We start from the raw sequence: 14380 nt of genomic DNA, 5'->3' as shown, positions 1-14380 counted from the left end.
CTTACCTGTGGCATTTACGTATTTCAGTTTCAAATGGCCCTAAGGACCACGTGAATGAACATGAAGACTTTGATTCATGGAGAACGCAACATCACCAGGTAATGTTTAAATCTGATTAAGATCTTTGATGTGTCTGATTCATCTTTTGCCTCATTTGTGCTCGATTTCCGGCCTGATTTATGCAGCGAAAGTGCTCATAACCTTTCTGGCCAGAAAATTTAATGAACGTTTACAGTGTATTTATTAGTTAATAGTTTTGTTTACTGTCTTTGGTTTCCTGTCTTTCGTGACTGAATCGTTCTAGATAACAATTTGGCCTTGGTCAGAGTTAACTAATCCCTTTCTATTGCCATCTCGATAAAGTTAGAATGATTTTAGGAGCCACCCATTTTCGATGAAATTTCATTTTGGTGCTGAGTAATATTTAAATCACGTGACATAACTGTGGAATCTCATTTTTCGCCCAAGTTTAGCTCTCTTGTGTCTTGTTTTGATTTGTTTATCTCCAATATGTGCCGTTGAATCAGTCCTTATAAACCATATTGTGAGACCTATTCTCGACTGCAGTAAATCTTTGTACTTTATATCTCAGATGTAAACCTTTCGCGTTAGGTCACCTTAAGCCTGTGAAGTGAATTAGGCTGGTTCGTGTATTTCAGAAGGATAGTATGGATAGCACTGCCACTACGAATTTTCTTTCACTTAATTCAATGGAAGCTGGAATTTTTCCTTCCCATTTTAACCATTAGTATGACTAATGGGTGTAAAAATCGTTGCTTAAGCCAAAAACTTAGGGATATTTCCTAATGCCTGTCATAGGGCTCCGGACGATAATAGGTAACCTCAATTTTCGAAACCTCTAATCTGTGTTGAGTTTGAAAAAGTATGCGACTTGTCGTATCAGCCAAAAGAAATTCGAATTAAGTCAGAACTCTTTCGTTCATTAAACTATTCTTAAGAATTGGTGAGAGAATGCCTCTATCGATTGGGAGTCTTAAATTCCTCGCAGTCATTTTCATCATTAATTCTCGTAACTGTTCAGTGTAAATAATTTGTCCACAAAACCCAAACACTTTTTTATGTTAATAAATCGCCACGTAAAGTGTTCACTTTTTACCTTATGGTACATTTAGGGCCACATTTGTAAAATATTTATCGTTAGTTTTATCACGCATTTATTATTTTCATGTTTAATAGCCGCCGTATGTCGCGTTGCACTTATTTTCGTCAGTCATTGGCTGTTTTGGATCTCCGTGAACTATTAATCGTAAGGTTGTTCATTACCTTTATTGTTAAACTCCTGTTTTGATTCCATGATATTTAGGAAGAAGTTATTCTATGTTATTAGTAATAGTTCTACAAATCTAAAAACTTTCCAACAATTAAGTATAATTTTTCACTATTTTCATTCCCGATTTTGAGCCTTCATCCAATCGAACGAAAGGTAGGTGCCAAGTATTGAATTCGTTGGAGATATTTACGGCCAACATTCTTATTTATATTTAGAGCTAAGGCATGCTGTGCAGTTGAAACTGAAAGTACTCCTGTTTGATAAGTGCAACGCAACCATTGTAACCTCCCTGTCCGTCGTCTTCTCTTTTGTCTTCAGGGCTACAGCACGCCCATATCAACTTCCATGGCCTCGGACCCATACATTTCAAACTACTACGGCACTTCGTTTCCCTATCAAGCATTCGGGGTGGGTGATGGCACTTGGTCCAATGGTGGTGACCCCATGACATTTCTTGGCGGCTACGGAGGGCAGATCAGCCATGATTCTTACGGAATGGACGGCATGTTCGGGGGAGGGGGCGGGGCTTTCGGCACATTCGGGGCGCAGCCGGCATACAACTACTTCCACGGGGGCGGTGGGGGCGGGGGTGGCGGAGCTGGAGGCAACGGGGGCGACTACTCCACATGGGGCGCGGCGGGGAGCTCAATGTCACGCAAACCACATTATGAGGACTACTACCGGGACGGCGCCGCGGCAGTGGCGGCTGCAGGCGTCTACGGCTCGGCCGCGGTCCCAGACGAGCGGGCCGCGGTGGCCGCTGGTGTCAAGGCGATGGAGCACGGCATGCAGGCCCTGGGGCTCGGGGGTGACGCCGGCAAGGCAGACTTGGGCAAGGTGAACGATGGCAAGGACGGTTCCAAGGTGGGGGACGTTGTGGGGATGGGTCAGGGGGGCATGGTGGCCCAGGGCATGCCCGGACAGGGCGGTCAGCAAGGCGCTGGTGGACAGCAGCCCACCCAAAAGAAGATGACGTGGGCGAGCATCGCGAGCCAGCCCGCCAAGCCGCAGCAGCCGACGACGGTGGTGAAGAAGAAAGCGGGTATGCCGCCGCCCCCGATGCTCCCCGGCAAGCATGGCATGGACATTGGGACGTGGGAGAGCAAGAACGGCGCGGGACCCAAGCCGGTGGCTCCTCCAGTGCAGCCTCCGCAGGCGGTGTCTGCCCCCGGGCCCTCGGTCGGTGGCGGAGTGATGTCGGGCCAGGGAGGCGGCGGCGGTGGCCCTAGGCCCCCTTGGGGTGGACCTATGAGAGGAGGTGGCAGCAACAGGGCCGGTGGACCGGCCCCGCCCTCGGCACCGGGGCCCGCGCCTTCGTACCCTGGAGCCCCTCACCACCACCCCGGCCAGGGGCAGCAGAACATGCCCCCACAGATGGCCCCTCCAGCCCCCGGCCATCCGGGGCAGCAGGCGCAGGGGCCGCACGGCATGGCCCATCACGGCCCGCACCATCACTACCCCCAGCAGCCGCCGCAGCACCACCAGCCTTCCCACGCCCAGCACCACGCTCAGCAGATGCACCACCACAATCCGGGCATCGCGGCGGCCGGCGCAGTGGTGCCCGCGCCGGGGGCGACCGCGGCCCCCGGGCCCGTTGTGCCGTCTTCGGCCCCCGCGCCCCTGCCTTCACACCCAGTGCTGGATGAGTTGCGCGTCAAGAACAACTACAACCCGACGGACTTTGACCTGTCGGCCAAAGGGGCCCGATTCTTCGTCATCAAGTCTTACTCCGAGGACGACATCCATCGATCTATAAAGTACGAGATTTGGTGCAGTACGGAACACGGTAACAAGCGGCTGGACGTGGCTTTCAGGGAGAGGGAAGGGAAGGGTCCCGTGTACCTACTATTTTCGGTCAATGGCTCCGGGCACTTCTGCGGAGTGGCCGAGATGGCTTCTCCCGTGGACTATCGTGCTTCGGCCTCAGTGTGGTCTCAGGATAAGTGGAAGGGTCAGTTCCGCGTTAGGTGGCTTTACGTGAAAGATGTGCCCAATGCCCAGCTGCGGCATGTCCGCCTCGAGAACAACGAGAACAAACCAGTGACCAACAGCCGAGACACCCAGGAAGTGCCTCCTGAAAAAGGGAAACAAGTCCTGCGAATTATTCACCAGTATCGCCACTCTACCTCCATCTTTGATGACTTTGTTCACTACGAGAAGCGGCAGGAGGAGGAGGATCAGAGGAAGGCCATGCAGCAAGCCAACCACGTGGGTGGCGGCATGCCCAAGGTAGGAAAGGTGCTGGGTTAATGACCCCCATATACATTAATGTGTGTACTTATGTGTTCTCACGTCTTTTCCTCTGTTTGTTGTTTTCTTTTGATCTTGTTACTATTAGTAATTGATTTTCCTTGCTCTCCTTTTGTGTAGCTCATTAGAATAATTCTCAATTCAACACAAGTGTGCTAATCTTTCCGTTTTCAGTTTGGTAGTGTAAGGAATTGGGTGGATCCTTGGGATTCATTTAATATAAGATCAATTCTATGTTAAAAATTTGTAGTATTTAAGCTCTAAAAACATGAAAATGAAAAACAAATTTGACGTTTAATACTAAATGTGTAGCTGTGGGTACACTACCCCTGTGGTCTTTCCTCACTTCACCACATTTGTTGTTGCTACTTGAAATTTGCTGTCAGTCAATAAAATAACTTTGGCTGCCATGCATAATTATGTAGTTACTTTATTGGTGATGTCATAGTGATGAGTAGGAGTTGATTCACTGAGATAGTATAGGGGACTTTCCCCCTCTCCTACTGTCAGTCCTATTTTTTCTGATTGAAATTCTGACTTTCCCCCTCCCCATGGGTCCCTCTTGAAAATGCCTGTGTCCCCTGAGGAAAAGAATTTATACCCGATAAAATTTTGCACTGAAAATTCACAAATATTGTAATGAAAAAATGGGATATACGAAATGACCCTCAGAAAATAGTAATAGGTGATACATTTTATTAATGTGTTAGTGAGTGTTTTCAAGAAAACTTAGTTTTCGTTTTGTTGTATTTTTTGTTGTCTCCTGCATTCTCCCACTCTGATGACATCAGATTTTGTGTGATTCCCAGTTTGTTGGTCCATCCCCCACTTGCTTTTGTCCTCTCTTAAAGTATTCTGTATCTGCTGCTAATTCAGTTATGCTTATGGAAAAATGCTTAGAATATTTAATTTTTAAGGTGTGTGCAATCAATAGTTAGTTAAATTGTTATTAGAAGTCTGTGGGCAAGCATGAACTAGTGTAACCACGACTGCAACGAATTGTTAATATCCTTTGAAAGAATTGCTATTGATTGTGTAGTAGTGAAATCTAAGACTATACTGGGTGGGGGCAGACTCTGCATCAAATTTGGGGGAGGGGCCGTGACCTTGGTTCAGAGAGTATGGGATACTGCCTGGAAGAGAGGGGCATTTTTTACATTACATAGTGCTATGCTCTATGCTAAGTACAGCTCAAACTACTCTCAGATTTAGGACTTGTAACCATGCATCTGCATATACTCTCCCTTTACTCATTTACAAGGATGCGAAAACTATTAAACCAATAGGGTGGTTCCTATTATTTTTTTATTGCCTAACTCGAAAGATTATTACTCCTGGAGTACGTATTTCACACTTTTAGATTTTTAAATTAAGATATCTATTTTTCGCGATTAAATGAAAAGTGAAAAATTTCAAGCGTGCGAAAACGCGACGCGTAAGTATGATTGCCGGGAAATCTCTCCGTCTGGCTCCCGCTGCCGCCCTGTGAGGTGACCTTGAAGCAAGGCTTAGCGCTGATACGACGCAGGGTGCTAGCGGGTAGCTGAGTACCCTGCTGGCTGGTAGTGCTTGGCTTAAATAAGGATTATTTATACCTTATCAAACGAGGAAAACTTTCGGACCTTAGCCAGTTTTAATAAGTGATTACAGGCATCCCCCGAGTTACGTAAGAGATGCGTTCCGGCAGACTATGCGTAAGTCAAAATTTACGTAAGTCGAACCTTTGCGTTGGCGCTTCAGAGATTGCTGTATATCAAGTTGTATCGTACAGGAATGAGTGCAACCACATACGCCACCACATCCATCGCTAGAACTGCAAATTTTCACGTTGATTGCTGACTTGGGATTTATAAGCGATTTTTCTACAGAAATTAATGAAATTTCCTTCGAGGAATGACAAAAATGGGTCACTTTGTTATTTTTAGCACTTGGAAAACTCTATAACTATTCGATATTTTTTCTACCATAGGTTGTACGAGCGAATATCTACTTCTTCGTGCTCACATTCGAAAATTAACGTAATCATTTGAAATACGGTTATCGCTTACGTAAGTACGGATTTACGTAAGTCGAGACATACGTAACTCGGGGGATGCCTGTATTAAGACATGTTTCCCTGAGCTCTGTGCCTCATGCATGCATTGGTAACCTCAGACGATGTAAAACTCCGGACTACTCGTATAGAAACAAGGTCCCTGTGACGTCACATGGAGTGGCATCGCATGGGTGCCAATCTGGCCCTTTTCAAATGAGGATAAAAATGGACCATTGCCATTCGTCTAAACCAGTATTTCTAAAACGAAATAATTTGTATATTATGAATGCACTAATGGTGGGTAACGAATCGCAATCGATGCCTTTCGTTTTCTTTGATGAAGGAAACTACCCTATTACAAAATTTTCATAAAATTTGGCCGGGGGGGTTGACGAACCTGTGATGCTTCATATCCCTCCTACTCATCCCCCCTCCTCCCGAGAATCCTCCCCTGACAGGATGTGCCATGATAATGTGTAATTTCTGACTTCTGAGTCATTGAGTGGTTCTCACAAGAACCAAAATTCTTGGTCAGATGATCCAGATCTAGTCAATGGGTTTCATTTTCTTTTGTGTCCATAATTTAATTCATTGCAGTGTCAAAATTGGTTGTGTGCTATCAGCTGTGGTTGCAATTGTGCATGTTTGCTCTCATGTCAGCTTTATTGGAATTCGATGGCTGCAAAAGGCATCAGTCTTGCTTTTTGATGTCTGAATAATTGTCATCATTGTGGATTGCTTATTCCTTTGTTACCCAGCTTGAATAATTTGACTCTTGATTAATTTACTTTGTTTTAGTAACTTATTTTCCATTTACATACTGTTCAAATTGTTTAAATGAGGTATTTCTTTGAAGGGGCTTTCATGGTTTGTGTACTGGGTGGATATTTCAGAAGTTTGAAGCAGGATATTCCGGAGATTGAGAATTTCACTGTATGACTTCATTCTACTGATTTTGTGGTATAGCTTAATCCATCTTTTACTGCAATGAAGTGTCACCTTAAAAAAAAATACAGGAAACAAGATAGAAATTCATTCTGGCTATCCTCAGGATGTTATCATTAGGCACAGCATTCAGGGTAAATATCCCAATTGCAGATCATCCTTAGTGTCAAGGATTCTAAGTCTTAGTGGAATATATATTCGTTATCGTAATTGTTTTATCCAATGATTTAGTGGCCTGGGGATTGCTGACATTTGATCTACTGCCATTGTTAAATGACTCGGATGAATATAAGTTATAGATTGATACATGTAGTTCAATTGTGTGTCGTGTCAGTTGACAGTTTGCCATTTATAGGTTCTGAGAGCAAAGTATGTGTGATAGTAATGTAGTTAGTGATATTTTTCCTTTTTAGTTGTGATTTATTGTTTCAGATAGTAACATGTGAAGTGCTTAAGTTCATGAATTATATGTTACACATACACAACCATCAGGTTGTGCGTATTGAATAAGTAACCTTAATGATGATGCATTATTTATTATTTAAATTGTATTACTTGACTGATTGCTTTGTGTATGTTTTCCATATCTCGGAAAATATTTACTTTATAATTTTTAAATATAAGAGAGCATGGATTATTGCCTGCTATATAGATGCCCAATCATGGAAATATATGATGCACTGAATTGTTGAGGCCTTAACTTTGTAGAATTCCATTATATGGTTGGAAGAAAAGCAAAGTAATTTTCTTCGAAACGTAAGATAGTGTAAGGAATTTTCTAAGAAATGAGGTAATGCTTCAGTTTCCAGAAATGATAGATAATCATCTTTCTGTCTCTCTTTCATGTCTTGAGTCCATTAGGTGTGTGCAACATTTTGTTTAAGAGTATAATAAATCAAAGACAAAACAGAAGCAACAAAAAATAATTTTCACCATCTTGATTGTAGGTTACCCAAGTTCAGTCTCAGAGGTTTGAACTGGTATTTACGAGAATACTTATCAACTGCACTTATGTTTACCAATCATTCTTTTTCTGCTTAGTTTTTGATTATTCTATCCCTCACTTACTATTTATCCGTTTTATATTATTTAATCCTGTCCTATGTCTTAGTTATTTTCATACAAGGGGGTGAGCACATTTCTAGTGTTGATAATTTTGTTCTATGGTGCCCTATTTCACACCTGAGATTTAGTTTTGACCCATTCCATTTTTCCATTAAAACACATTCCAGCAATTATAACACCTACGATCATGGGGCTGAAATGCATTGCATTAACTGTTGGTGATTCGCATTGTCCTAGTTCCTCTATTCTTAATGCCCACCTGTCAAAATCTGTTGGTCCTCGTTAAAAACTCATTCTATTCTTCGAAAAGTGGTAATGTTACTTCCATTTCTCTTGTGCTCAAAGTTGCTGATTTTTTTGCAACTATTTTGGATCCCCACTGTCATCACATGTTATGGCTCTGATTTCCCTCTTCTTTTTTTTTGATTTCTTCATCCTTGCTGAAATTAATCATGCAGGACTTTCCCAGGTTGGTTCCCTTGTGCGGCACTATTTATTTGTTTCCAAAGATTGTTGTGTACTTGTACTGTGACACTTCGTTCTTCACCAACGGTGCATGGACACCTTGCCACATAATAGTTTTTCCAATATCCAATGTAGGCTCTACCTGGGAAGTTCCTTTGCTTTAACTGCATTCTTGGGCTACCCATAGGATTCTACTAGACTATGGTGGTATCAAAGTGTCATGGAAAGGAAGCCTGGAATGCTGGACCCTCATTGGCAATGGCTTCTCCCTTTCCTCCTTTTACGGATGGTTGTGTATCCAGAGGCAGATTCACATTTCCCTTGTTCTGTAAACTTCCAATGTTCATCAATCAGATTGCAATTTTTATTAGGTACAATATATGATTCCCAACATCAAAAACACCACTGTATTTATTGAGAAAGTCTAACCCAGTGATACCATCCTCCCCTCTACGCAGGGCTGTTTCTATAATTCTATAATTTAGTTAGAGTGGGAACCTTGCTACCATTTCCACTACCTGTACCTACAAAGGGTACTCATAATTAATTATCTCTCTGCAGTGGGTCCTCTTTGTGTCCATGTATCCACAAAAATTTCCCTGAAATCCCCCTTTGATGTTATCTGGGCCGGACCATCTGAGTCTATCACATCCACCAATGCTCCTCAGTAGCAATGACCCTACAGCTCCTCTATCTTTTAGTAGGCGACCCTTAAGCCTGCATATCCCACTGACCATCTTCTTCTGCTACATCACATACAGTCCTTGGGATCGTGAAGTTAGAAGGCATCTGGCATCCATGTCATCGTCGTCATCAGCTACATTAGAAGGCAAAATTGACCTTTTGGCAATCTCTCCTCTTGCAATCATGCACTCAGTGTGTGCAAGTGTCCAACCTGGCCATAATTGAAACATTTCATCTCTGTCGGTGCTCAAAATACTGGGGGTGATGATTGTAACATCATCTTCGTCACCACAGCTTCCGCATGAAAAGTGTTGTGCACCATTCAGTCAAGGGTCCGTAGTGCTTCGTGGTGGCACTGATGCTCTACCTCTCCCGTGAGGCCTTTCAAGAAGGCGTCCCATACCCTTTTGTCAGCCTCGGGTAATGTGGCTTTACGAGATTTGCACGGCCCATCTTTGTCATTAGAATAAATAATGGTATTCCTTAACATGTCCTTCCACTGATCCATGTCTCATCTTCGATTCCAATCCCTGTAGAATTGTGCACCTTGCTTCGTCATGTATCTTTCAAAGAGCTCCCTTTTGGATTCATTGTGTCTTTTAGTCTTCTGGCACTCATGCTTAACCTTGGCAATTCTTATTGGCTGAGCCTGAATTTTTAAGCACATTTCGGCAATAACCAATGGCAGTTCTAACTTTCAGCCCTGTATTTATGAATTTAAATGTTTAACTAAAGAATTTTGTGGTTTTTTGATGAATGAGAATGGTCAACGAATTTCAAAGGTGAACCACCTGCATGATACCCAAAATTTTACCTTTTGGAAGCCAAATTTGCTGTAAATTCACTACTCATGCAAATATTATCCCATTACTGATGTATTAATGATTCAAAAAAGGTAATAATTCTCACACTGAAGCCTAAAAAATTGTTAATTTTGAATATGTTCGATACAGAAATCTGTTCTTGAAATTCTATGCTCAGAAAAATGCTTCAAGGCTTGAAATTCATATTGCTTTATGTTCCAAAAGTGATTACTGATAGTTTTAGCATATATTTAGAGATCGTATGGAAATCATAACAATTGGCATCTCTTCAAGTAAAGAGATGTTGATAGTGATGATGAATGTGTCCCAAGCCATGAGCCGTACACGAAGGTGGCAAATTTCTGTCGTGACCATCTTGTAATACAGTCTCTCCTTTAAATTTATCCTCCCTATTCAAAAGAAGGTCATTCTCATGACCTACCTACTCTTACCTTTATTCACCTTAGGATTTAAATATTACCTACCTCTTCCCTCCAATTATGTACCAGCGAGGTCTCATATTGTGCCTTTGTTTTTGAAGTTTTAGATATATCCTCCGTATGGATTTGCTATGTATAGCAAATTGTTAGTTTCCTCAATGATTTTTTTAAAGCATAAAAAATATGCAAAAGATTTTGACTGGAGTGGTTGGCTTTATGTACTCACAAAAAGTTAACATACTTGGTTTTGAATTCTTTTCTCATAATTTTGATGTACTGCGCTATCTCATGTAACTGTAATTTCAAGCCCAGGTCTTACCAGGTACATATAGGCATAGGTGTTTGAGAATTGCGTACACAACATGTCTATTGTGATATATTCCATTAAGAATATTTTGATCAAATATTCTACCCGGTTGTAGGGCATAACACCTGGTCATATCAAGACTCAAGCAATGCCAAAAAATATTCAATCGCTGGAAATTTATTTAATTTAATTTGATTTGTGGGCCAAAAAATATTAGTTTATGTCATTCTTGCATATTCTCTCGAATTATTATTCCCTTCATTTATGCAATATTTTATGCTGTCACATGCTTGGCTCTGTCAATTGGAGTGAATGTATCTAAAATCATACTTTGGGTGCTTACTATCTGTAAAATTTCGAGTGTTTCTATGTAACCGTCATACTAGGGTTCAAAAATTCAATTTGAGATAAATGGACCATTCAAAGTCCTGACATGGAGTAAATATTCCAAATTTTAATAATCCGTACTTGTTTCTCCCCATACTCCAACCATTTTTTACGAAAACGCCACGGAATTGAGTTGTCGTTTCATAGGAGTAAATGATTCCGCTTACAGAGCCATTCTATTACTGAAGATTTCGCAGCTAAGAAACGATTTTTCCATGAAAATTTCCAGGTAACCATCCTTCCCAATCATGACTGTGACTTACCACTCCATTTAATCAATACTTGAAAGTCACATGTTAATGCAGAGGAATGTAATGCAACAGTGCCTCGTTTTGGTGTCAGTCAGTGATAATTGACATACATTCTTTTCCGCTGGCCAAAATCAAGGGATGCAGAAGATAAATTGTTCCGTATCCAAATCAAGTCTGTCCCAAGGATGAAAGATCAGAATAAAAAAATCCCTTAGTATTCACTGTTTTTGTTCCCAAGCGCTGTCACTGACTGACATTTTAACCTTTGGTATTGATCAAGTTTCAAATTTTGGTGCGTGCACTTCATTGCCCCCGACTGGTACAGTAAATTGGTCTAATAATATGTTCCTTGAGTAATAATGTTACATCAGTTTTATTGTTCTTGGTAAATTATTTGTTTATACAGCGGAGTAATATATTTTTTGCCGATTGTTGACTTTGGCATGCCGCGTAATACCGTCACCTTCATTGTTATCACATCGCTTCGGTATGTTTATTTTGAAAGTGGGGCATAGGAGCGGAATGATTGTTGAGATCTGAAATTGTTACTTGTAACATATGTCAGGATTGATGAAGATGGCAAAGATGGAAGCAGAGTCACAGGGCGAGCATTGTGAGAGGAAAAAAACAAAGCGGTGAATGCGAGGAATTAAAAAGGAAGAGTAGAGAGCAGCAATGAGAACGTACCTGATCATGGCAAGGGTGGTGTTGATGTAGTTGGTGGCAAAGGCAGAAACACCTGATCTGGGTTGCTTTTAAGTCGGGTTCTCCTGTAATAAATGCAGATAGCTTTGTGCAAGTGTGCTATTAAAACAGCAAGAAAATAAAATTTGCTGAGATCCCTGTACACGGCATTTCTGCCTCTAATGAAATGCTGGATTAACAGTGGCCCGGCATTTAACCCATGCAGAACACACTCTTTGTTCACAATATGGTGTGAAGCCTGAATCACGCAATCATTTTATCCGTAATTTCCAAGTGATCACTATTGCGATCACTAGAGTGATCGCTCGCAAATAATTATCGCTGGCAATTGTTTTTTGCAATCGCGATGAGGATTCCCATCGCTATTTTTCATCACTCGTCCGGTTGCTTTTTCCGTTGCTAAAACCATCACTAAAACCCCATATCAGCCAATCAGAATGCATGCCCGTATGGAGCGATTGCACCACGACATTTGGCAATCGTGGGAACGACATAGATAAACAAACACGCTGTATATTTTTGTTATGCGTGTCCCATGGCAACGAGCTGTGATGTTGAAAGTGATGCGAAAGCCGACGACGGTAGGGACCGTGTGATTAAGAAAAATGATCACTAGAGCGATCACTTTTTCCGTTGCGAAAAGCGATCGCACTAGTGATCACTTTTGGGGTGAAATAAAATGATCGTGTGATTCAGGCTTCAGTTGCTATATATATAGATAATATGTCTCCTTAGACAATAGATCACAGTGCTTGGCATACTCACCATTTTAAGCGAGAATATAGAAATCGATGTAAAATTACTGGATAAAATACATACTATGTGCTTATGTTTCAGTGGGGTAGCCAGGAATTTTGTTCGTGGGGGAAAATATTTTAAAAACAGGGTATTAGGTAGAGGGTTTTTTTAAACTAATTTTAACACTTCTCAAAAACGATAAAACTTCATTTGTCAAAGCAATCTTTTGTGAATGCATGATTTTCAATGTTTTGTTTTTTTTCTGAAGGAAAATAATTGTGTTTTTATATTTAGGGGGGTGGAGTAAATTGTACAACTTCACAGAAAAAAGCGATTTGGCTCAAGTCATCCAACAAGTTTTTGAGTAAATATGTTGAATGTGTGTTCTAGACTTGAAAAGTGATTGGGAGTATCTTTGTGATACAATACACTAATTCTGTTGAACAATTTCACTATCATTGAGAAATGTGGGAAAAACTTCTTCATTTTTGATGGTCCATTATGAAATTTTGTCTCTTTTATTTCTTTTCGACATCTCTTCAACAAGTCTTCTTAAATCTTTAGAGAAGGTTCCTGGTTAAGCGATAAAATAACATGTATAAATGCGTTTCACATTATCACTGATTCTACTATACATATGAAAAGCCCTCGTCCCATTTTTGTTCTGTACTTCGGGGAAATTTTTAATATCAACATGTTTCTTCATGCTCCCATGTTGACATATATGTATGTATAAAAGTAAACTTCCTTCTAAAATACAAATGTATGTTAGACCTTAAACTGATGTTTGGTTTGTATTAACTTGAGCACATTGAAAATACTATCTTTAGTTATTAGTAAATAAATGTTGTAGCTGGAATCATTAAGCATTAGTAGAATGATAGTGGTCCTATTGGCTGTAATAATAAAAAAGGTTTGATTTGCAAAATTTTACTTTGAATTAAATATAATTTTTATGTGTACCTTTCAATTGATATGATGTTTATAATTTAAAGGTACCGTCTATGAAAGCAAAACTTTTCAATCACTCCGATGAAAATTATTTGTTATGAATTATTTTCCTTAAGCTGTTTTTATATTCTCTTCCTGTGGCTTAGTTTGATTTGGTTTTTTGAATCTAGAATTTTACAATCCCTCCATTACTTATGTATCAACTTCTGCATAGTTTTTCTATGAATTTCTTTGAGTGTCCCCGTTGGCTATTCTGTTTGAGGCTACATGTGGTGGTATTCCAATTTCCATCAGTGTCTTATACTTAATGGTTGTCTTTATGTGAAGAACGTCATGACTGATGATTGTAATGACATTTCAGTTTGGTGTAGTTTACTCAAGTTTTATGGTTTACCGTACAATGCAATAAACTGCGGTTGCTGAATCCTCTCAATTTCAATTTTAATGTAAATTTACTAAGGATTTCATTTGTTTTAAATGGTTATTACTGCAGCATCACAGTTAACGTTAGTCCTTGATGAATTGACTGATAATTATATGCTATGTTCATCACTGCAGTATAAATAATTCAACTCTTTTGCAGCTGATTGTGTTTGTATGGGAACCAGACATGTTTTACATTTTGTTGGTTGAGTAATTTCACTCCATATGTGCCGCTTGTTTATATGTATCTATAATGTTATGTAACCTACTGTTAAGGTAAGTGGTTTAATGTTACAATTTTACGCTCCATCAAAATTAATAGGGAGCTTGGTGAAGCTTTTGTCTGTTGACTGCAGAGCCTCGAATTGAAATCTTGAGTGAAGCTTATGAAACCTGAAACCACTATACTTGTGGTGCTGGGTGGCTGGAGGAAAGTAACATGCACTCCTTCCCTGAATGCATGAACTTCACATGTCAGTGGGACTCGGTCTTCTCTGAGTGTGTTCTACAATCACGTCTAAAATTACCTCGTGTTGTAAGCATGTGAAGGGAGAGTGATAAAATTCATGGTGGTGAATCAATTTTAGGTATGGATATGTTCCAATTACAGATTTAGCATATTATGGCACTTGAATCTTAA

General features: G+C 40.6%; 1 protein-coding gene across 1 annotated transcript in view; it reads left to right on the top strand.

The window, feature by feature from the left end:
* The window catches only part of LOC124160869 (YTH domain-containing family protein 2), a 31889-nt gene that overhangs the window by 855 nt on the left and 16654 nt on the right, over positions 1–14380 (top strand). The window contains exons 3-4 of the mRNA XM_046536976.1: positions 28–98; positions 1610–3520. Of these exons, the coding sequence (XP_046392932.1) occupies positions 28–98; positions 1610–3520 (1982 nt within the window). The remainder of the gene's footprint in view (positions 1–27; positions 99–1609; positions 3521–14380) is intronic.

Source organism: Ischnura elegans, chromosome 6, assembly GCF_921293095.1.
Source record: "Ischnura elegans chromosome 6, ioIscEleg1.1, whole genome shotgun sequence".
Classification (NCBI taxonomy): domain Eukaryota; kingdom Metazoa; phylum Arthropoda; class Insecta; order Odonata; family Coenagrionidae; genus Ischnura; species Ischnura elegans.
The sequence above is the reverse complement of the archived record's forward strand: the minus strand, read 5'-3'. Positions and strand labels throughout refer to the sequence as shown.